This window comes from Tachypleus tridentatus, chromosome 3, assembly GCF_004210375.1.
Source record: "Tachypleus tridentatus isolate NWPU-2018 chromosome 3, ASM421037v1, whole genome shotgun sequence".
Classification (NCBI taxonomy): Eukaryota; Metazoa; Arthropoda; class Merostomata; order Xiphosura; family Limulidae; genus Tachypleus; species Tachypleus tridentatus.
The window spans coordinates 36,844,129-36,867,059 of NC_134827.1; the positions used below are offsets into that span (position 1 = coordinate 36,844,129).

The 22,931-nt window shown below is 35.4% G+C and overlaps 1 protein-coding gene and 1 long non-coding RNA gene across 2 annotated transcripts in view; one reads left to right on the forward strand and one right to left on the reverse strand.

The window, feature by feature from the left end:
* LOC143246701 (dyslexia-associated protein KIAA0319-like protein) overlaps positions 1-12,628 on the forward strand; it is an 86,579-nt gene extending 73,951 nt beyond the window's left edge. Inside the window, 3 exon segments of the mRNA XM_076493789.1 lie at positions 643-733; positions 2,571-2,659; positions 8,480-12,628. Coding sequence (XP_076349904.1) covers positions 643-733; positions 2,571-2,659; positions 8,480-8,619 — 320 coding nt within the window. The 3' untranslated portion in view covers positions 8,620-12,628.
* A 5,542-nt stretch (positions 12,629-18,170) lies between these two features.
* LOC143246048 (uncharacterized) lies at positions 18,171-22,438 on the reverse strand. Its single transcript, XR_013025743.1, has 2 exons — positions 22,257-22,438; positions 18,171-18,424 (listed from the first exon to the last, which is right to left on the reverse strand). It is a non-coding gene; the product is annotated as an uncharacterized LOC143246048 (long non-coding RNA).
* Positions 22,439-22,931: the final 493 nt, after the last annotated feature.

The window sequence follows — 22,931 nt, forward strand, 5'->3', positions numbered from 1 at the left end:
TGAAGTTTGTGGGAAGATAGCATATCTAAACATCAAGTTTGTGGGAAGATAACATATCTAAATGTCAAATTTGTGGGAAGATAACATATTTAAACATCAAGTTTGTGGGATGATAACATATCTAAACATCAAGTTTGTGGGAAGATAACATATCTAAATGTCAAATTTGTGGGAAGATAACATATCTAAATGTCAAGTTTGTGGGAAAATAGTGTTTATTTAGATAATTTAAATCTCATATTTACTATGTAGGTTGAATTAATTTAAGATATTAAATTCCACTTAAACAGAAAAGTTTTGTTACTAAAACTTAAAAGTTTACTGTTATTTGGAATATGTTTTCAAGAACAAAATAATTCTGTTGTGAGTTCTGTTTGAGAACAATTTGTAAATTGTTCTTATGAACAGGAGTAGAATTGTTACTTTAATTACACTTTAAAAGGTGTGTACATGTGATGAGAGCTAGTGATTCGGTTCTTCACGTGTTTTGTTTGTGAGTCTGATTTTATGTTTAACCCTCACTGAAAGTTGTGTTTACAAAAAAGTGGGTCTATTTGAACTCTAATGTTACAATATCTTGATTGTTTCCAGGTTGACTTCATACTGATTTTACTTTCACATTGAAGCTTTTAATTATTTCAGATTGGAGTATACTGTACGTGGTAATAATTGCTTTCCTTGGAGTAATGGCAGTTGCTGGAAGTATTTGGGGAATTATTTTCCTTTGCATGAGGTATGTTGTTCATGTTTAAATTATTACCCATGTGTTTGCTATAATTTTATTATTCAGGTAAGAATCAAACTTCTAGTTGTCATATCATATTCAGAGATGCCAACCATTACGATTTTGGTGTGTACATTATGACTATACGCTCATACAGACAAATATTACGACTTGTTGCAACTCCCAAATTATTATATATTATATAGGCCTATACAATAAAGTGATAAATTGTTCCCCCAGGCCTTGAAAGGGGTGAAAAGAAAATTTCTAGTGAGATACAAATAAATTTTGATAATAAATAAAAGACATAGTCCAAATGGCTACTTGCGATAATCATGTTTGTGCTTGAAATAATAAAAAATACTTGTATCTCCGACGTCTACCAATAGTTTGAGTGCAGTGCTTCTCCCTACTGGGTACATGGGGGAATCCACAGTTACGTCATCAGTGCTTGTCAGCCAATCAGCGCTCGCGTAGACGGGTATTTCTCGTTTTCTAAGCAGCATAGAAACACCAATGCGATTGTTCACAAGATAGAAAAAAATAAGCTTCTTTCACCGGATTGTCTTGTTTCTGGCAAATCTAAAAGGACTAAAACTGTGAAAGGCCTCTGTCTACAATCATTACGCTCAGTCATTTGAAATAGTTGGCATCTCTGCATATTGCATATCATTAGCATGGAAATGGTTTCCATGGTTTTTGTAGTTGTTGGAATATATTTTTCTATAAGTCTGTATTTTTTAAATCTTTAACTAATAAATTCAGTAAATTACAATAATTTCTTGAATATACATTTAAATAACATAGTTTGTTATCTCGTGAGAGTAAATCGTGTTTACATTGAATATAAAATGTTGGATTATTTCATGTGAAACATGCTAGGACGTCCAAGTATACATCTCTGTTTGAGATGGGCCACGTTATCACCTAGTGAGTCTGAAGTCCGTTATTACTAAAACATGCTCTGTAAAAGTGACAGTCAAATCTCACCCCCCACTAGTACAGCAGTAAGTCTATAGATTTACAATGCTAAAATCAAGGGTTCAGTTCCCCTCAATGGACTCATCAGATAGCCCGATGTGGCTGTGCAATAAGAAAAACACACACACAGTCAAATCTCACTATTTTATTAGACTACGTTACCCAAAAGTTGGTGGCAGGTGCTTTTGATTGATTGCCTTCCATGTGTTGTATCTGTCCAAAATCAGGGATGGCTGTGTGCAAATAACCCTTTTGTGTAGAGTTTAAAGAAAAGTCTGAACCAACCAAAGAAACTGCTTGTTGAATTGGTTATATTATTATGTTTGTTTTTGTCAACTTTGCAATAACCCGTGTATTAAAACTTTATAAAATTCTTATGTAAGATAAAGGACTGTTTGTGCTCAGATTTTATCCTTACCAAATTATGGCCTGTATTATTTACATGTTATCTTTTCCTTTACTTTTAGCTATAATTTATCCAAATTTTCTTCATCTTAGTGACATACTGTTGAAATCCATAAGGTACTACCTTCGTATAGACCATTAAACCTGCAAAGGAAACATGGATTCTGTAACTTATTTTACAAAAATGTTTATGATTCAAGTAATATCTACCATGTATAAAAATAATTATTGATAAAATATGTACTGTAGGAACATGATTTTCAGTTATTGGCCCCCTTTTGTTTATTTAAGTATTTAATAAAGCTGTGTTTGTAACCCGAGTCAGGCACGTAGGCTCTTCTTCTATAGAAAATATAAATTACTGTTATTAACTGAGATAATTTTAATCTATTATGTGAAAGAAAAAACAACATTTACTCAAATTTGATAACTAACCAGGCCTTTTGTTTTTCTTTGTCAGAGTGAAGTGTCGGAAACAAAAGAAACGTCACAGGTATGCTCTTCTTGAAGACAGTAGTGACAAGGATGGAATACCTCTAATATCTAGAGGTAACAATCTTCAGTGGTTGAACAGTAACATGATAAAAACACTTGGAAAGTTTTTATTTTCAGTGGTTGAACAGTAACACGATAAAAACACTTGGAAAGTTTTTATTTTCAGTGGTTGAACAGTAACACGATAAAAACACTTGGAAAGTTTTTATTTTCAGTGGTTGAACAGTAACACGATAAAAACACTTGGAAAGTTTTTATTTTCAGTGGTTGAACAGTAACACGATAAAAACACTTGGAAAGTTTTTATTTTCAGTGGTTGAACAGTAACATGATAAAAACACTTAGAAAGTTTATTTTCAGTGGTTGAACAGTAACATGATAAAAACACTTAGAAAGTTTATTTTCAGTGGCTTTTTTCTTTGTCCACTCTGTTTTTTTGAGTCATTTAAAAACTGTTCGAATGCCAATTTAATTTGATAAAAAGACTTCACGTAAATTGGATTGTAACTAATGGGGATGTTATGTACTCACTACTATTTATGTTTATTAATTATCAATACTCCGTAAAACTTACTTTTCTAACATTGTGTTTATTTTGTATTTAAACTACCTGGCCTGGCAGTGATTTTCACTAATTAGTCACTAGGGGTACTCGAAGGTTGAGCAGTCTTCCACCATCACCCCGCTCATAGCTAATCATTGGAGGGGTGGGGGTAAATCTTTTGCAAGCTGAGAGAGCCTATTATAACATGGCTCTAAAAACTATCAACACATATATATTAATTGAGGCTGGCAGATACAAATGAAGGCAAGTTTGGGTGTTGGAAGAGAATAAAAGTTGACAACAAAAGATAAAACATTCCAACAGATGGGCTTTTCAAGGATCTATAGATCATATGACTGAAGTATTTTGATGTGGGAGAAGTGGTGACAGTACTCAGAGAAAAACCAACTTTTACTAACTGGAACAGTGAATAGTAACAGAATTCTATATTTTAGACCTCATGTAATTTTGATGTAGACAATTTACCAAACTTTATTGATAGAATTATGTATAAACTGTTCAACCAGTTCTGTCTGTTAAAGGGAAGTCGTGATAAAATTATGTGTAAACTATTGAACCAGTTCTGTCTTTTAAAGGGAAGTCAAATACTTTATTAATAGAGTTATGTATACTCTGTTGAACCAGTTGTATCTGTTAAAGGGAAGTCAAATACTTTATTAATAGAGTTATGTATACTCTGTTGAACCAGTTGTATCTGTTAAAGGGAAGTCAAATACTTTATTAATAGAGTTATGTATACTCTGTTGAACCAGTTGTATCTGTTAAAGGGAAGTCAAATACTTACAGGAATACAAATACCACTAACATCTTGCATGAAGATATACTACTACTACCACTCACTGTGTGTTGTGGTGTTGGTAAGGTACTGCTACTACCACTACCTTTCACTGTATGTTATGGTACTGGTAAGGTACTACTACCACTACTACCTTTCATTGTGTGTTATGGTACTGGTAAGGTACTACTACCACTACCTTTCACTGTATGTTATGGTACTGGTAAGGTACTACTACCACTACTACCTTTCATTGTGTGTTATGGTACTGGTAAGGTACTACTACCACTACTACCTTTCATTGTGTGTTATGGTACTGGTAAGGTACTACTACCACTACTACCTTTCATTGTGTGTTATGGTACTGGTAAGGTACTACTACCACTACTACTTTCATTGTGTGTTATGGTGCTGGTAAGGTGCTACTACCACTACCACCTTTCACTGTATGTTATGGTGCTGGTGGGTACTACTACCACTACTACCTTTCATTGTGTGTTATGGTGCTGGTAAGGGCTACTACCACTACTACCTTTCATTGTGTGTTATGGTGCTGGTAAGGTACTACTACCACTACCTTTCATTGTGTGTTATGGTACTGGTAAGGTACTACTACTACTACTACCTTTCATTGTGTGTTATGGTACTGGTAAGGTACTACTACCACTACTACCTTTCATTGTGTGTTATGGTACTGGTAAGGTACTACTACCACTACTACCTTTCATTGTGTGTTATGGTGCTGGTAAGGTGCTACTACTACTACTACTACCTTTCATTGTGTGTTATGGTACTGGTAAGGTACTACTACCACTACTACCTTTCATTGTGTGTTATGGTACTGGTAAGGTACTACTACCACTACCTTTCATTGTGTGTTATGGTACTGGTAAGGTACTACTACCACTACCTTTCACTGTATGTTATGGTTACTGGTAAGGTGCTGCTACTACTACTACCTTTCATTGTGTGTTATGGTACTGGTAGGGTACTACTACCACTACCTTTCACTGTATGTTATGGTACTGGTAGGGTACTACTACCACTCACTGTATGTTGTGGTACTGATAAGGCACTACTACTACCTTTCACTGCATGTTGTGGTACTGGTAAGGTACTACTACCACTACCTTTCACTGTGTGTTGTGGTACTGGTAAGGTACTACTACCACTACCTTTCACTGTATGTTGTGGTACTGGTAAGGTACTGCTACTACTACCACCACTCACTGCATGTTGTAGTACTGGTAAGGTACTACTACCACTACCTTTCACTGTATGTTATGGTACTGGTAAGGTGCTGCTACTACTACTACCTTTCATTGTGTGTTATGGTACTGGTAAGGTACTACTACCACTCACTGTGTGTTGTGGTACTGGTAAGGTACTACTACCACTACCCTTCACTGTATGTTATGGTGCTGGTGGGTGCTACTACTACCACTCACTGTATGTTGTGGTACTGATAAGGCACTACTACTACCTTTCACTGCATATTGTGGTACTGGTAAGGTACTACTACCACTACCTTTCACTGTGTGTTGTGGTACTGGTAAGGTACTACTACCACTACCTTTCACTGTATGTTGTGGTACTGGTAAGGTACTGCTACTACTACCACTCACTGTGTGTTGTGGTACTGGTAAGGTGCTGCTACTACTACTACCTTTCATTGTGTGTTGTGGTACTGGTAAGGTACTACTACCACTACCTTTCACTGTATGTTATGGTACTGGTAGGGTACTACTACCACTACCTTTCACTGTATGTTATGGTACTGGTAGGGTACTACTACTACCACTCACTGCATGTTGTGGTACTGGTAAGGTACTACTACCACTACCTTTCACTGTATGTTATGGTACTGGTAAGGTACTACTACTACTACCACTCACTGTGTGTTGTGGTACTGGTAGGGTACTACTACCACTACCTTTCACTGTGTGTTGTGGTACTGGTAAGGTACTACTGCTACCTTTCACTGTATGTTATGGTACTGGTAAGGTACTACTACCACTCACTGTGTGTTGTGGTACTGGTAAGGTACTACTACCACTACCTTCACTGTATGTTATGGTACTGGTGGGTACTACTACCACTCACTGTATGTTGTGGTACTGATAAGGCACTACTACTACCTTTCACTGCATGTTGTGGTGCTGGTAAGGTACTACTGCTACCACTTCACTGTATGTTATGGTGCTGGTGGGTACTACTACTACTACCACCTTCACTGTATGTTGTGGTGCTGGTAAGGTACTACTACCACTCACTGCATTGTGGTACTGGTAAGGTACTACTACTTCCTTTCACTGTATGTTGTGGTGCTGGTAAGGTACTACTACTACTACCTTTCACTGTATGTTGTGGTACTGGTAAGGTACTACTACTACCACTCACTGCATGTTGTGGTACTGGTAAGGTACTACTACTACTACTTCACTGTATGTTGTGGTACTGGTAAGGTACTACTACCACTCACTGTATGTTGTGGTACTGATAAGGCACTACTACTACCTTTCACTGCATGTTGTGGTACTGGTGGGTGCTACTACTACCACTACCTTTCACTGTGTGTTGTGGTACTGGTAAGGTACTACTACTACTACCACCACTCACTGCATGTTGTGGTACTGGTAAGGTACTATACTACTACTACCACTCACTGCATGTTGTGGTACTGGTAAGGGTGCTATACTACTACTACCACTCACTGCATGTTGTGGTACTGGTAAGGTACTACTACTACTACTACCACTCACTGCATGTTGTGGTACTGGTAAGGTACTACTACTACTACCTTTCACTGTGTGTTGTGGTACTGGTGAGGTACTGCTACTACTACTACCACTCACTGTGTGTTGTGGTACTGGTGCTACTACTACTACCACTACCACTCACTGTATGTTGTGGTACTGGTAAGCTACTACTACTACTACCACTCACTGTGTGTTGTGGTACTGGTAAGGTACTACTACTACCACTCACTGTATGTTGTGGTACTGGTAAGGTACTACTACTACTACCACCACTCACTCTGTGTTGTGGTACTGGTAAGGTACTACTACTACCACTCACTGTGTGTTGTGGTACTGGTAAGGTACTACTACTACCACTCACTGTGTGTTGTGGTACTGGTAAGGTACTACTACTACTACTACCACTCACTGCATGTTGTGGTATTGGTAAGGTACTGCTACTACTACTACTACCTTTCACTGCATGTTGTGGTACTGGTAGGGTACTATACTACTACCACTCACTGTATGTTGTGGTACTGGTAAGGTACTACTACTACTACTACCACCACTCACTGTATGTTGTGGTACTGGTAAGGTACTACTACTACTACTACCACTCACTGTATGTTGTGGTACTGGTAAGGTACTACTACTACTACTACTACCACTCACTGTATGTTGTGGTACTGGTAAGGTACTACTACTACTACTACCACCTCACTGTGTGTTGTGGTGCTGGTGGTAATGCTATACTACTACCACCACTCACTGCATGTTGTGGTACTGGTAAGGTACTGCTACTACTACTACCTTTCACTGTATGTTGTGGTACTGGTAAGGTACTACTACTACTACTACCACTCACTGCATGTTGTAGTACTGGTAAGGTACTACTACTACTACTACCACTCACTGCATGTTGTAGTACTGGTAAGGTACTGCTACTACTACTACTACCACTCACTGCATGTTGTAGTACTGGTAAGGTACTACTACTACTACTACCACTCACTGTATGTTGTGGTACTGGTAAGGTACTACTACTACTACTACTACCACTCACTGTATGTTGTGGTACTGGTAAGGTACTACTACTACTACTACTACCACTCACTGTATGTTGTGGTACTGGTAAGGTACTACTACTACTACTACTACCACTCACTGCGTGTGTTGTGGTGCTGGTGAAGGCTACTACTACTACTACTACCACTCACTGTGTTGTGGTGCTGGTAAGGTACTACTACTACACTACTACTACCACTCACTGCGTGTTGTGGTGCTGGTAAGGTACTACTAATCTACTACTACCACTCACTGCATGTTGTAGTACTGGTAAGGTACTACTACTACTACTACCACTCACTGTATGTTGTGGTGCTGGTGGGGGTACTACTACTACTACTACCACTCACTGCATGTTGTGGTACTGGTAAGTACTACTACTACTACCACTCACTGTATGTTGTGGTACTGGTAAGGTACTACTACTACTACTACCACTCACTGCATGTTGTGGTACTGGTAAGGTACTACTACTACTACTACCACTCACTGCATGTTGTGGTACTGGTAAGGTACTACTACTACTACCACTCACTGTATGTTGTGGTACTGGTAAGGTACTACTACTACCACTCACTGTATGTTGTGGTACTGGTAAGGTACTATACTACTACACCAAACTGCAGAATATTTCATGATTTTAATATTTCTCTTTGTTACTGTTGATTAATTTCTTTCTAGGTTTCTGAATGATTTACATTTTTACAAAATGTTTTTCTCTGTTTCAGGAAAATCACAGAACAGTAGCCTCATGGTTTCAGACTCTGAGTCAGACACATTATATGACTCTCGAAGAAGGTCTGGCTGGAAGAAGAATGGAAAGCCTCTAAATGGTGTTATTAGAAACGAAAAGAAATTCAAAGCTTAATATCGTCAGATTCATCTGAAAGTGTGTTAAGACTTTTGTGAAACAACCAGAAAACCTGAAGAAATGTGCTGTATCACAGACAAACTAACATTCTGGAGCCGTTCGTTCTGTCTTTGTTAATATTCATACTTTTTGATAACACCCATGATGGGTGGTTTAAAGTCTCACTCAAACAAAGTTACTATAGATGATTTTGTACTTGGTATATTAAAATCAAAATTTAATTTATTATTTTAATTGTTGTAAACGAACTGTCATGGAAACATTGTCAGACAACTACTGTTGTGCCAATCAAGTAGTGAGTACAGCATAAAGTAAGGGTTTCTAGTGTCGGTTTTAATCTGAGTGTTTCTACAAGTGTTCTTGAAATCCACTATGCATTTAGAAACACTTAGCTGCATGTCTATTATTTAAACACACTGCCACTAGGTGGTCTTTCTACTTGAGTTTCTAAAGACATTTAAAACAGTTTTAACAGTCAAGTGAATTTAAACTGTGTCTGTCTCATCTTTTGTTTTATCCTGTAACACATGTTTGTTTGCTGCTGTGATCCAAAAATATCATGAACTGTAGTCTTGTCCATATAAATTTCCTACTGGTGATCTAAGAATGACTCGAGTTTCTTTGTATTGTGTATTAAGATGATGTCTTGACAGTATGGTCCTTCTAGTGCTTCTGATCCATGAATGGCTTAGGGTGAGATGTGGTCTTTTGGGCTATGAGACTGTGGAGCATTGGGTGGGTGACTGTTTCAGGTCTGCCACTTGAGCTGATGATTTAATTAAATGATTAATTTCTTATTAGGTTTTAGTTTTGCAGAAATATTTTTTTCAACTGAATAGTTCTTTTCTAGGTTTTTGTTTATCTTTGTTGTATATTCAAGATTTCATTAGTTGTACAGTTGGTTCATTCCATCTCTGCTGCTGACCTGTGTCCTTTATTGCAGCAGAACTGGTCAGTCTAAAGAGAGTATTGTTATGGCTTTAATATGCTTTTAACATTTAAGTTGTACTGAGGGCAGTTTTAGTGCATTAATATAGCTTTGCTCACGATACTGTGTAACAGAAAAATTCTATGGATAATCACTCACATAGACCACTGTTTCCAGAGCTGCTTCTAGCTGTTCTCATTCAACCAAGCAAATAATAAAAACTTAGATTACTGTCAGCAACTCTTTTAGCAACCATCATTAAAACCAAGAAAGTTTTTAAAGCTCTTAAAACTGAAATACATACTTAAATGTTCAAATGGCAGACACGTTAATTCCAATCTAAAAATCTCCAAGCCAAATTTGTTTTTGCCATGTTAGAAATCTAGAGTTCCAAGGACAATAGGTATTAGAATATTGTATTAATAATTATGTAAGTATTTATAGAGTTATTCAATACTATTTGATAAGCATACACACAGATCATGAAGTTTCCAGTTTTAACACACAGACATGTATTTGAAGTAATGAGTTTTTATTTGCTGTTATCGGTAAAGGTTTGTTTATAAATTGTTTGTATTTCATAACATTGGTGCTCTTAAGATAAAAGTTTACTTTTTAGTTTGGGTGGATATTATCAAATAAGGTTAAAGTTATAATTGTAGACCAAGTTACCAAAATGCATGAAATTTTTCATTTATTCACCACAAAGGAATGTAATTTGTTTTTTGCTTGGAAACCTATAAATTGCCATGTTCGAAACAAATCACCTTGAATACATTTATAACAGTATTTTTGTTGAGGCAAAAACCCATTTCTACAAGTCATGTGAGACTAGTTTTCTAATTTGATATTTTATAGTTGCAAGAGAAGTGAGTTATATCCAATATTTTATTAATGTCTATTTTTATTTGATGTATAGTTGGTAAGACGACTGATCAGATATCTTTTTGTTTAAAGTGTAACATTTTTGAAACTTTAACTTGATTTCATCTTCCCATATTTCTGTTCTTACACATTCTAAGTCTGTTACAACCACAATAAAAACAACTAAACACTATAGAATACTGAAAGCCATTCTGTTTGTGTCTAATATTATTTCATGTTAACTTTATTCTAGAAATCATTGTTTGTCTGATATCTTTCTGTATCAAATTAATTATTAATTACCTTTTATGGATTTTACTAAATTTAATTTTAACTTTTTACTGGATGTTTGGCACAAATAGTCTGGCTGCTTTGTGCCATAAAACACTAAATCAACCAACTAACCACCCATATTAATTCTCCAGGTTATTCTGTTTATGTCCAATATTATGCTATGTCAGCTTTGTTCTAGAAATAATTCTGTTTGTCTGGTATCTTTCTATATCAAATTAATTCCACACATCATTCTATTTATGTCTGATATTATGCTATGTCAGCTTTGTTCTAGAAATAATTCTGCTTCTCTGGTATTTTTCTATATCAAATCAATTCCACCAGTCATTCTGTTTATGTCTGATATTATGCTATGTCAGCTTTGTTCTAGAAATCATTCTGTTTGTCTAGTATTTTTCTATATCAAATTAATTTCACACATCATTCTGTTTGTCTAATATTATGCTATGTCAGCTTTGTTCTAGAAATAATTCTGTTTGTCTAGTATTTTTCTATATCAAATTAATTCTCCAGGTCATTCTGTTTATGTCTAATATTATGCTGTGTCAGGTTTGTTCTAGAAATAATTCTGTTTGTCTGGTATCTTTCTATATCAAATTAATTGTCCAGTTTATTCTGTTTGTCTGACATTATGCTATTTCAGCTTTGTTCTAGAAATAATTCTGTTTGTCTAGTATTTTGCTATATCAAATTAATTTCACACATCATTCTGTTTGTCTAATATTATGCTATGTCAGCTTTGTTCTAGAAATAATTCTGTTTGTCTGGTATTTTTCTATATCAAATTAATTCCACCAGTCATTCTGTTTATGTCTGATATTATGCTATGTCAGCTTTGTTCTAGAAATCATTCTGTTTGTCTAGTATTTTTTTATATCAAATTAATTCCACCAGTCATTCTGTTTATGTCTGATATTATGCTATGTCAGCTTTGTTCTAGAAATAATTCTGTTTGTCTGGTCTATATCAAATTAATTCTCCAGTTTATTTTGTTTGTCTGACATTATGCTATGTCAGCTTTGTTCTAGAAATAATTCTGTTTGTCTAGTATTTTTCTATATCGAATTAATTCCACCAGTCATTCTGTTTATGTCTTATGTTATGCTATGTCATGTTTGTTCTAGAAATAATTCTGTTTGTCTGGTATTTTTCAATATCAAATTAATTATCCAGGTCATTCTCTTTATGTTTAATATTATGCTATGTCAGCTTTTTTTCTAGAAATCATTCTGTTTGTCTGGTATTTTTCTATATCAAATTAATTTCACACATCATTCTGTTTGTCTAATATTATGCTATGTCAGCTTTGTTCTAGAAACAATTCTATTTGTCTGGTATTTTTCTATATGAAATTAATTCTCCAGGTCATTCTGTTTGTCTAATATTATGCTATGTCAGCTTTGTTCCAGAAATTAATTCTCCAGGTCATTCTCTTTATGTTTAATATTATGCTATGTCAGCTATGTTCTATAAATCATTCTGTTTGTCTGGTATTTTTCTATATCAATTCCACCAGTCATTCTGTTCAATATTTCTTCAGCTTTGTTACAGAAGGATATCTGAAACTCTGTTAATCTTTTGATCTTATTAATTCTTTACACCTTCCTCCATTTTGCTCTGCAATTTAAAAAATAATTATGTGAACCAATTGTTTTGTCCATCCATTTGACCGTCCTTCATCTTTTATCGCACACACTTGCTGATTAACGTTGGAAAAATGCCAAGATATCCTCACATTAATTAACTTTGTATTCCTAGTCATAAGTTGTTGATTATAAACTGTTTAAACTAAAATAATTAAGAGAGCTAGTCAAAGTGTACAGTTGTTATCTAGCTCCTAGTTTAGGTGGTGGATATTTTTGTAAAGCTTGACTACTTTAATAAACCATGCATAAACAGTGGCTGAGCATATCTTATTAAGTGCTTTTGTTTCTTTTGGTCTAAATAACCTCAAACATCGAGAGTGGTCATGCTTGTTAGAATGTCAGTTTAGAGTAATTACATTCTCAATGTTAATTCATTTGCATTTAAAAGAAAGTTTTATTCAAAAACATCAAATCAGGTAGTTCTGTATAAGTCTATTTATCAGACTGACATCTTGTAAACAGCTATGTAATTGTGACGTGTTACTTATGTATTTCTCATAAATACCTCATTAATTTATTTTTACAAAGACCAAATAGTGAAATGGAAAATTCAACCATAATAATATTCATTTATCACAATATTTGTGTAACAAAATATACATGTTTGTAATTTTATCTGATTCATTTATTCTGTTGTCTGCACTGTTAACAATGTTGAACACTGTTTACAGTAATAGATGTGTATCTTCTTAAACAATACTGTTAGATAAGTTTTGTAGCTCACATCATCTTCTTAAACAACAGTTAGATAACTTTTGTAGCTCGCATTGCCTTTCTAAACAACACTGTTTGGTAACTTATGTACTTCACATTATCGTACTAAACAACACTTAGAAGATGACTTATGTAGCTCACATTGTTTTCACACCATATTTTAGGTTTTTGACATTACCAAAACTTGTGACTCAGCCATTACATAGATGTTGTTATAAAAGGAAACACTTTATAGTATTGTAAAGTTCTGATGACCTATTGAAGATATATTTAAAATGCCATTTGGATTACAAATATCTACATAAGCAGTGCTGCCACCTGCCTGATAATGTGCACATATTTACTTTAATAGTCTAATAAGAAGTGTCATAACTAAAACGTTTAATGACAAACAAAGAGCCATGTATTTCCTTTGCCTTTAGATAAAGAGCCAGTTGAGAGACGTGCTACAATAGCTAAACAGAGCATTAACATCAACCAGCAGGCTATAGAACTGGGTTGATCACATGGTTTCCTTGGTGAAAAATGATGCTAGAGTGTTAAACAGTTTGACGTCTTCTACAGAACTGTACTCAACTGTATGTGATTACAACCATCAACATGAAATACATCTGTTACCTCAAGTTACCAAGAACAGCCCAGACTACTGAGGTGGTGAAGGGATTACACCAGTATGAACCACATGTGGTTACCTCATGGAACTAAACACATCCCAAACTGAAGAGGCAATAATGTCCATTTCTACAAATGAGAAACAGTACAGGAGTCCTCTAGAATAATAAGTTGGACTGTTTGTCTCCATAAGACATTGTTCTTGCAAAAGATACAGTTATGGACTCTCATAGGTAGCTCTAAAGCAATGGAATTGGTCAAGAGTTGAAAGTTCAGCATTTTGTGAATACAAACAGGATGTTTCTAAGTTGCAAAATTAATTAATTAATTAATTAAAGGCCTCTAATTATATTGTTTCATGAATTTTGTATAATTATTAATCTCCCAAAACTGCATATGTGCTTGTACCATTTTCTGCTTCATAGAATGTTACTATTTGTATAATTTATTGTGTTTTCACTTCACTTGTTGATTAGAAGACTTCTTAATCCATACATTTATCCAGAGGCTATTTTGAGTGTTTGTATGTGATCCATACTAAGGCAGAGGCTGTTTGCCAAGGCATTGTGTATCATACAGACCAAGGCAGGGGTTGTTTACCAAGGTCTTGTGTGTAATACAATCAAAGTTATAGGCTGCTTATGATACAAACTGAAATAAAACTGCTTAGTGCTAAAGAAGTGTCATTTTATTGGAAATGGTGAAACATATATAGAGTAAGAAGAATGCCCTAGGTCCTCATGCATTTCAGTTCAAGTAAGGGATAGAAAGATGATTGGTTACAAATGAATAAGTTTCATTACCAGATTTGTCAGGTTATAATGACAAGCCAACAGATGGTCCCTACCTGCTAATGGGTTCAAGACAATAAATAAAGCAAATATTAAAGGAGTTTATTCATGTTTGGAGACATTCAACAAATTATCAACTCTGTTCTGATTGTTAAACACTGCAGTCGAACAAAACAAAGTAAATTCCAACCAAGACTGCTACAAAATTAATGTAAAGATAACTACCATACCCAGAAATGACTTGACTACAGAAGATAAAGGTTGCTACAGAACTAATGCAAAGACATATTCTGTGTCCCTAAATGGCCTGACTGTCCAGGTTTTTAGAAACATTGACTATAGAGGGTAGTACAGTATACTGATGTGAAGTTATTTGATAGTAGCTAGATCTGGAGTGGATTAACAGATGTCAACCTTGGAAGAGAATGATATTTAGTTTAAGGAAAAGAAATTCGTCTTTCAGAAAGATGGAGCCTTCCTCATAAATCAACTAATATGAGAGCAACTGAGTCAAATGGTGGTACACTGTAGCCAACAGTCTGTTTCCAATACCAAACATTAGAAACACTGAGTATGGGCCAGTAATGAAAGTATAAGATTTAGGCTGGGAGCAGTTTCTGATCACAAGTACAGGAAGCAGTCAAATGGTTCACTTGAACAACTCAATGTCAGTAAATCACTGTGATAGAATATACTAGTTAACTTGACATGGACACTTTCAAGTTCTTGGTTGGGACTCTCTAATCAATGAAATCAGAATTGAATTTGAACTAAAATTTAACAATCGGTTGTAGGGTAAAAGCAAGAACATTTTGTCAGATGGAGCATTGGATAAAGATGAAGAAGACAAAAGGTCGGGACATTTACAAGGAAATGTCATATAAACTTAAAAGTTGGTATAATTATGACTGGTAAGAGTTTCAAGTGAGGTTTGTAACGTAATAAGAAATGATTATTTAAATGTGATAAATTATCAAAGCCAAGAACTAACAAAATAAATTACTTATAGAAAACCATATATGAAAATATAAATATTATGTTTTACTGAGTGTCAAACCTCACAGTTGAGTATTGGAAGAGTAAAGCCACACCATTAAAACCCCTCCAGTATTATCGCACCACTGATCCGATGTCTACAGAAGAGATTTGATGATCAACTTATTTATTGTAGCGCAGATAACCTAGTTGCTTTGTGCCAGAAAACATCAAATCATTTATTGGGTTGAGGAATAATTTGTGAGCGTTTTTTCAAGTTAAATAAATATATTCATAAATGAAACGGTTTCGCAAAATATTTCATGTCATTTGGTAGATAATTTTTTGCTCTAATAGATGGTGTGTTTGATTTTCATGTCTTTAATTTTTGTTTTCATTTTCAGCTCATTAAATGGAATGTCAAGTGGACAAAATCGAGCATTTTCGACACCATCTGCTTTTCGCATTTAATTTCTTGCAATTTCGTTTAAAACAATGCATACAATATACCTAGGTATTACATGAAATAAAGTATCAGAATAAATGTTTTGGGTGTAATGTGTTCATGCATTGAAGTATTGTATAGTCTTGCATGTAATGCTTGAATGAAATTATTTAAAAACGCTCACGAATTATTCCTCAACCTAATATTATATTCAATGTCAAAAGCTAAGGCCAATGTAACATTACTCATTTTTGTCCGTGCTGAAAATTCACATTCACCTTTCTCCATAAATACACTTCCACTTCTTTCCAACGGAAGTATATTTAATACAACTATGTATCAAAACCTCATTAAAGTTTATAAAGAAAAGATCTAACGTTTATTCGTAGAAAAAACATTATAAGTTTTTTTTATTGATAGTATAACTCCAATAATGTTTAGCCAAAACTAAATTAAAGGATAAAACTCACACAAGTTAGTGTTAATTTATTTATAGTATATTGGCCATACTTAATAAAGGTTTAAATAATGTTAGGCCTAAGACAAGTGGTCTTGCAGATTTTGGCGTTTGCGATTAGAATTATTTTGTTTTAGTCCAAAAATACCTGAGGCCTGTAATCCGATGGGCGTTATAAGTTATAGTCAATCCCACTATTCGTTGGTAAAAGAGTATCCCAAGAGTAGGCGGTGGGCGGTGATGACTCGCTGTCTTCCCTCTAGTCTTACGCTACTAAATTGGGGACGGCTAGCACAGATAGCCCTCGGGTAGCTTTGCGCGAAATAAAAAAAAACAACAAAAACTTCATTTGCAAGTTTAAGGACTTATAATGCTAAAATTCATAATCTGGTTTCTATGGCGTGTCCAGTTAAAGAGGGATGTTTGTTTTATGTGTATATAAGAACAAACATACTTCCGCTTTAGCTACTAAAGTTTGCCAAGTTGTTCAAAAGTGCTTTCAACAGTAAACAATTCGTGGTGTCCTAATCGAAGATAGTGACAAGAAGTTCCCTACGTCTTATCTGTGGAAGTTATAATAACAGAGAAAACAGTTCTTTTCTTCCTATCAATGGGTGACGATAACAAAAAACAACAACAAAATTCTCTATGTCTTTTCTTCTTCTTGTTTTTCAAACAATAACCGTGAAGGATATTCATAGAGATAGATAATAACTGGTTAAATAGAGATTGGTGACAAAATATTTGTGAAATATTCATCCTTGTTTTCCCCTACTGCAAAGTTAAAACTTATGTTAAATGTTTTTAGGCAAGTGTAAAAAAAAGAACCAAAAACGTGTTGGTGTTGAAGGTGAAAGATGTCAAATGTTTCTTTTTTCAACTTAAAAGTGCACGTGTATTTTTCATTCATAAAAATACGTGTTGAACAGTATAGGTAGTTTTGGACTTTCTCGCTGACGATGTTGCTAAGCAATTCCTTACAATTCTGATAATGATTGCTCTAGTAGTAATTCATTCATTCGTAAGGGGGCTTGAGAATACCTATTAAAATGAAGTGATGCAGGTGATGTAATCACCATGATGGATTTTATCTTTTTTTAACTTTGTTGTTACTAGCATCTTCTGATGAATATTTCAGTGATACGTTAAACGTAGGTTTCTATTTACTTTGATATAACTTTAAAACTTCAAAAAAAAAAACAACAGGATTTCACCTAGGAATATCTTAATACTCCTATATACTCTTTCAGTGAAAAGGAGATTTTGAAATAAACTTATCACTCGGACATTGTTTATCTTGCAGTGTCATAGTTGGAAATATCACTAAGAATGCTGGTATGTAAGGATTGGCCAAGAAGAAAATGGCCGTCGCATTTAATCTGTTACTTTATGGTGCTTGCAAGTTACTGCTTGAGTTGTAGCCTTATTTGAGCATCTAATTGCTATTATCGACTGTTTCACAGTTTTTATAACAGTAATATGATTCTGTTTTTCATTATCTATACCTATTTTTGTGGGAAAATGAAAATTACTACTACTCAGTGAGTTCAGTTTATACCCAGATGTTATTTATATGTTTCATTTCTGGTCACTAGATGGAAGCACAAATTGTTCTTATATAACGGCCGTTTATGAGTTTTAACTGTACAAACATGATATTTGCCAAAACAATTTCAGTAAAAATAAATAAAGATTAATCTAAATTAGTATTCCAGGTATTAACCAGCTCAAGTAATTATACAACTGACACATCCATGTACATATTATTGATGTCTGAGTTTAAAAATACCAGTTTTCTAATTGTCAAAAAAAAAATTATACATAGTAAAGCTGAACCTAGCACCTGTGTGTATATATGTGGTGTCACACTTCAAGGCCTAGAATCTGTATTACGTCCTCTATATTAATCGATACAACCATAGCATGTGATGGAGTCGATTGTATGCACGTGAAGTGATTTGAGGCAAAGTTGGAAGGCGTAAACTCTGTAAATACACCTTAACGTCAGGCCATTGCTCTATGGTACTTATACAGCCTTGGAAAAATCATTACACCTGCGCTGGTCTCCACTGTAATCTAAAATTAAAGAAATTGATACGATATTAACAATATATACATATATTTATTTATTGAATTATAAAGAAAACAAAACAACAAATATTCACTTATCAACCTGCTTCAATAAAATTGGTTTAAAAAAGAGAGTGGTAAAAAGGGAAAAAGTATGGTGCAGAAGGGAATACATACAACCATTAAACATAAGTAACCAACAAGTAAATACATACAACCATTAAACATATAATATATAAGTAACCAATAAGTAAATACATACAACCATTAAACATAAGTAACCAATAAGTACTGAGACAGGTTTGCAAGATGCTGGTTATTAGCCACTTAAAGAGTATATATCGCACTATTCAGTTTAAATTTTATTTATTAAAATATGAATTCATGTAACTCATAGGATGTCAACATTTAGTTGTAGATAAAAGATATTCTTAAAATGTTTTGGCTACTTATGTCGTGACATTTTATGTATTTGTCCTTACCTTATTTCTGTACTTTCTTGGCACTGCCATTCCTACACCATAATTAAATTTCACATTTTTTTATTACCAGTGTAATTATGAGTTTAATTAGTTTTCACGACCTAGATGTTCCATCTCTTCAAGATAAAATAGCTCAGTTACCCACACTTAAATATATATGAAGCTCTTTTGCATAAACTAATCCAGTTACTAACACCTAACGCCCCGGCATGACCAGCTGATTAAGGCGCTCGACTCGTAATATAAGGGTCGCGGGTTCGAATCCCTGTCACACCAAACATGCTCACCTTTTCAGCCGTGGGGGCGTTATAATGTGATGGTTAATCCTACTATTCGTTGGCAAAATAGTAGCCTAAGTGATGACTAGCTGCTTTCCTTCTAGTCTTACACTGCTAAATTAGGGACGGCTAGCGAAGATAGCACTCGTGTTGCTTTGCGCGAGATTTCAAATAAACCAAACCAAACCAAATCTAACACCTAAAAGTACATAACGTTGTACCGGATAAGATAATCCAGTTATCCGTACATAAAAGTACTTGAGCCACAACTGAATAAAATAACTACGTTGCCCACACGTAAAGGTATGTAAAGGTCTACTATATAATACACTGCTGGCCAAAATCTTAAGCCCAATGAACATAAGGAAAAATATGCATTTTGCGTTGTTAGACTCAACCACTTATTTGAATAGAGCTTCAAAAGATGAAAATAAGAAAAGGGAAAATAAAAATAAAAAAACATTTTCAGTATTTAACAGGGAAAATGTGAACACTATAAAATTAGCCTAAATACTAACTGGTCAAAAGTTTAAGACCATACTAAAACGAAGCGTTAATCGGAAAACAAGTAACGAAATTTAGTCATTTGTGTTCAAGCATTAACGTTGTCAACATTTCCCACTGACATCTCCTGTGTTACATTGGGTAAAAACACGGCAAAGGCTAAAAAGTTGACAGAGTATGAACGTGGCAGAATTGTCGAGCTGCAAAAGCAAGGTCTCTCTCAACGTGTCATCGCTGGTGAGATTGAGCGTAGTAAAACTTCTGTTGCACATTTCTTAAAAGACCTCGGGAGATACGGAACGAGAATTTCAAGTGGTCGGCCCAAGAAAATTTCGCCGACGTTGAGCAGGAAGATTCGACGGGTTGTCCGGCAAGACACCAGCCGATCGTCGAATCAGATTATGGCCCTTACGGACGCAGAATGCAGCTCAAGAACAATAGGACAGTATTCTATGAGAGAAAAGCTTTAAACGCTCTAAACGTCTTCAAAAGCCACGTCTCCTTCCACATCACGAAACAGCTCGGTTAAACTTTGCTGACAAGCACCAAACATGGGATGTAGAAAAGTGGACGAAGGTTTTGTTCTCTGATGAGAAATATTTAACCTGGATGGTCCAGATGGCTTCCAACGTTACTGGCACGATAAGGATATCCCATCAGAGACATTTTCTACACGACACAGTGAAGGAGGTTCCATTATGCTCTAGGGTGCTTTCTCCTTCCATGGAACAATGGAGCTTCAGGTTATACAGGGGCGTCAAACAGCAGCTGGCTACATTGGCATGTTGGAGAGAGCATCCTTATTGACTGAAGGCCCTCGCTTATGTGGAAATGACTGGATCTTTCAGCAGGACAACGCTGCAATTCACAATACCCGCAGGACAGGGACTTTTTCATGGCGAATAATGTGATTCTTTTGGACCATCCAGCGTGTTTGCCCGAACTGAACCCCAATGAAAATGTTTGGGGTGGATGGCAAGGGAAGTTTAGAGAAATGGACGTCAATGCCAAACAGTGCATGATCTTTGTAAAGCCATCTTCCCCACTTGGAATAACATTCCAGCCAGCCTTCTGCAAACGCTTATATCGACATTGCCAAAACGAATGTTTGAAGTTATTCGCAATGACGGTCGTGCAACTCACTACTGAGACTCCTTGTTGGGCATTTCCAACAAGGTTTAGAACTTCTGTTTGGTATGGTCTTAAACCTTTCACCAACTAGTATTTAGGCTAATTTCATAGTTTTCACATTTTCCTTATTAAATGCTAAACAAGTTTTTTGGGTTTTTTCCCTTTTATTATTTTGATCTTTCGAAAGTCTACTCAAATAAGTGGTTGAATCTAACACGCAAAATGCATATTTTATCTTTATGTTCATTGGCCTTAAGCGTTTGACCAACAGTGTATAACCCTGTTCCTAACACCTAAGAGCACACTAAGCACTACTGGCTAAAATAACCCTCTTCCTAACACCTAAAGACACATGAACCACTGTTGAGTAAAATAACTCAGTTACCCACACCTAAAGGTACATAAAGCGCTATTGGATAAAATAATCTAGTTTCTAAATGTACATGAAGCTCTAGTGGAGAACACAATCCACTTCCTAACACCTAAATGTACGTGAAGCTCTAGTGGAGAACACAATCCACTTCCTAACGCCTAAATGTACGTGAAGCTGTTGTGGAGAACACAATCCACTTCCTATCTCCTACATGTACGTGAAGCTCTAGTGGAGAACACAATCCACTTCCTAACACCTAAATGTACGTGAAGCTCTAGTGGAGAACACAATCCACTTCCTAACACCTAAAGGTACATGAAGTTCTAGTGGAGAACATAATCCACTTCCTAACACCTAAAGATACGTGAAGCTCTAGTGGAGAATATAATCCACTTCCTAACACCTAAAGGTACATTAAGCTCTAGTGGAGAACACAATCCACTTCCTAACACCTAAAGGTACATGAAGCTCTAGTGGAGAACACAATCCACTTCCTGACACCTAAATGTACATGAAGCTCTAGTGAAAAACACAATCCACTTCCTAACACCTAAAGGTACATGAAGCTCTAGTGGAGAACATAATCCACTTCCTAACACCTAAAGGTACATGAAGCTCTAGTGGAGAACACAATCCACTTCCTAACACCTCAAGGTACATGAAGCTCTAGTGGAGAACACGATCCACTTCCTAACACCTAAATGTAAATGAAGCTCTAATGGAGAACACAATCCACTTCCTGACACCTAAAGGTACATGAAGCTCTAGTGGAGAACACAATCCACTTCCTAACATCTAAATGCCCCCCGCTAGTACAGCGGTATGTCTTCGGATTTACAACGCAAAATCAGGGGTTCGATTCCCCTCGGTAGGCTCAGCAGATAGCCCGACGTGGCTTTGCTATAAGAAAACAAACAAACAATCCTAACACCTAAAGGCACATGAACCAACACTGAATAAAGTAACCCAATTACGCACACCTAAAGGTACAAGAAACTATTGTGTTAAATAACACAGTTACCTATATCTGAATGTAGGGAAATTTACATTGAATAAAATAATCCACTTACCCACACCTAAAGGTACAGGAAGTTCTATTGCATAATATATTCTATCATCGATCTGGCTGAGTTGATGAAACACTTCAATGTTTCTGTTATCAGTTGTTCGTGATGTTTCAAACAAATAATTTATATTTTACGATATGTAGGTGAAGACTTTAGAAAGTTTAACCTGATGTGGCTGCACTGTTTGTGTGTTTATATATTTTTTCCGTCACTGTCTGTGACTGTTTTTTATAGGAGACTGTCCTAAGGAAGGCATTCGTTGTTGCAGCTGGTGTGACTTTTTTCTTGTTGTTCTTCTTTCGGAGAAGAAGTGGTATTGAAGCAACAGATGTGAAGTAAGTATAAAAATAACCTTCTGTTTACAGCAACAGCCGGAGCTATATGTCTGAACTTGTTTGTTTAAGTTCAGTCCTGATTTGGACCAGTAGTTGTTAGAAATTGCACAGAAACAGATGTTTTAACTTATAAACCACAAGTATGAACACTGACAACTTAGATGAACCTCGCAGTGGGAACCTTTCTTATTACATTACTTAAAAAATATGTCTCATCTTTCGTGTGCACTTCTTCACTAGGTGACTTATATTCATCAAAGATTACATATTTATCGTTTCTTTATACGTGCTATTAATGTATTTTGAACTGCTTACAAATCTGTTGTTCCCTAGTGGTGGAACA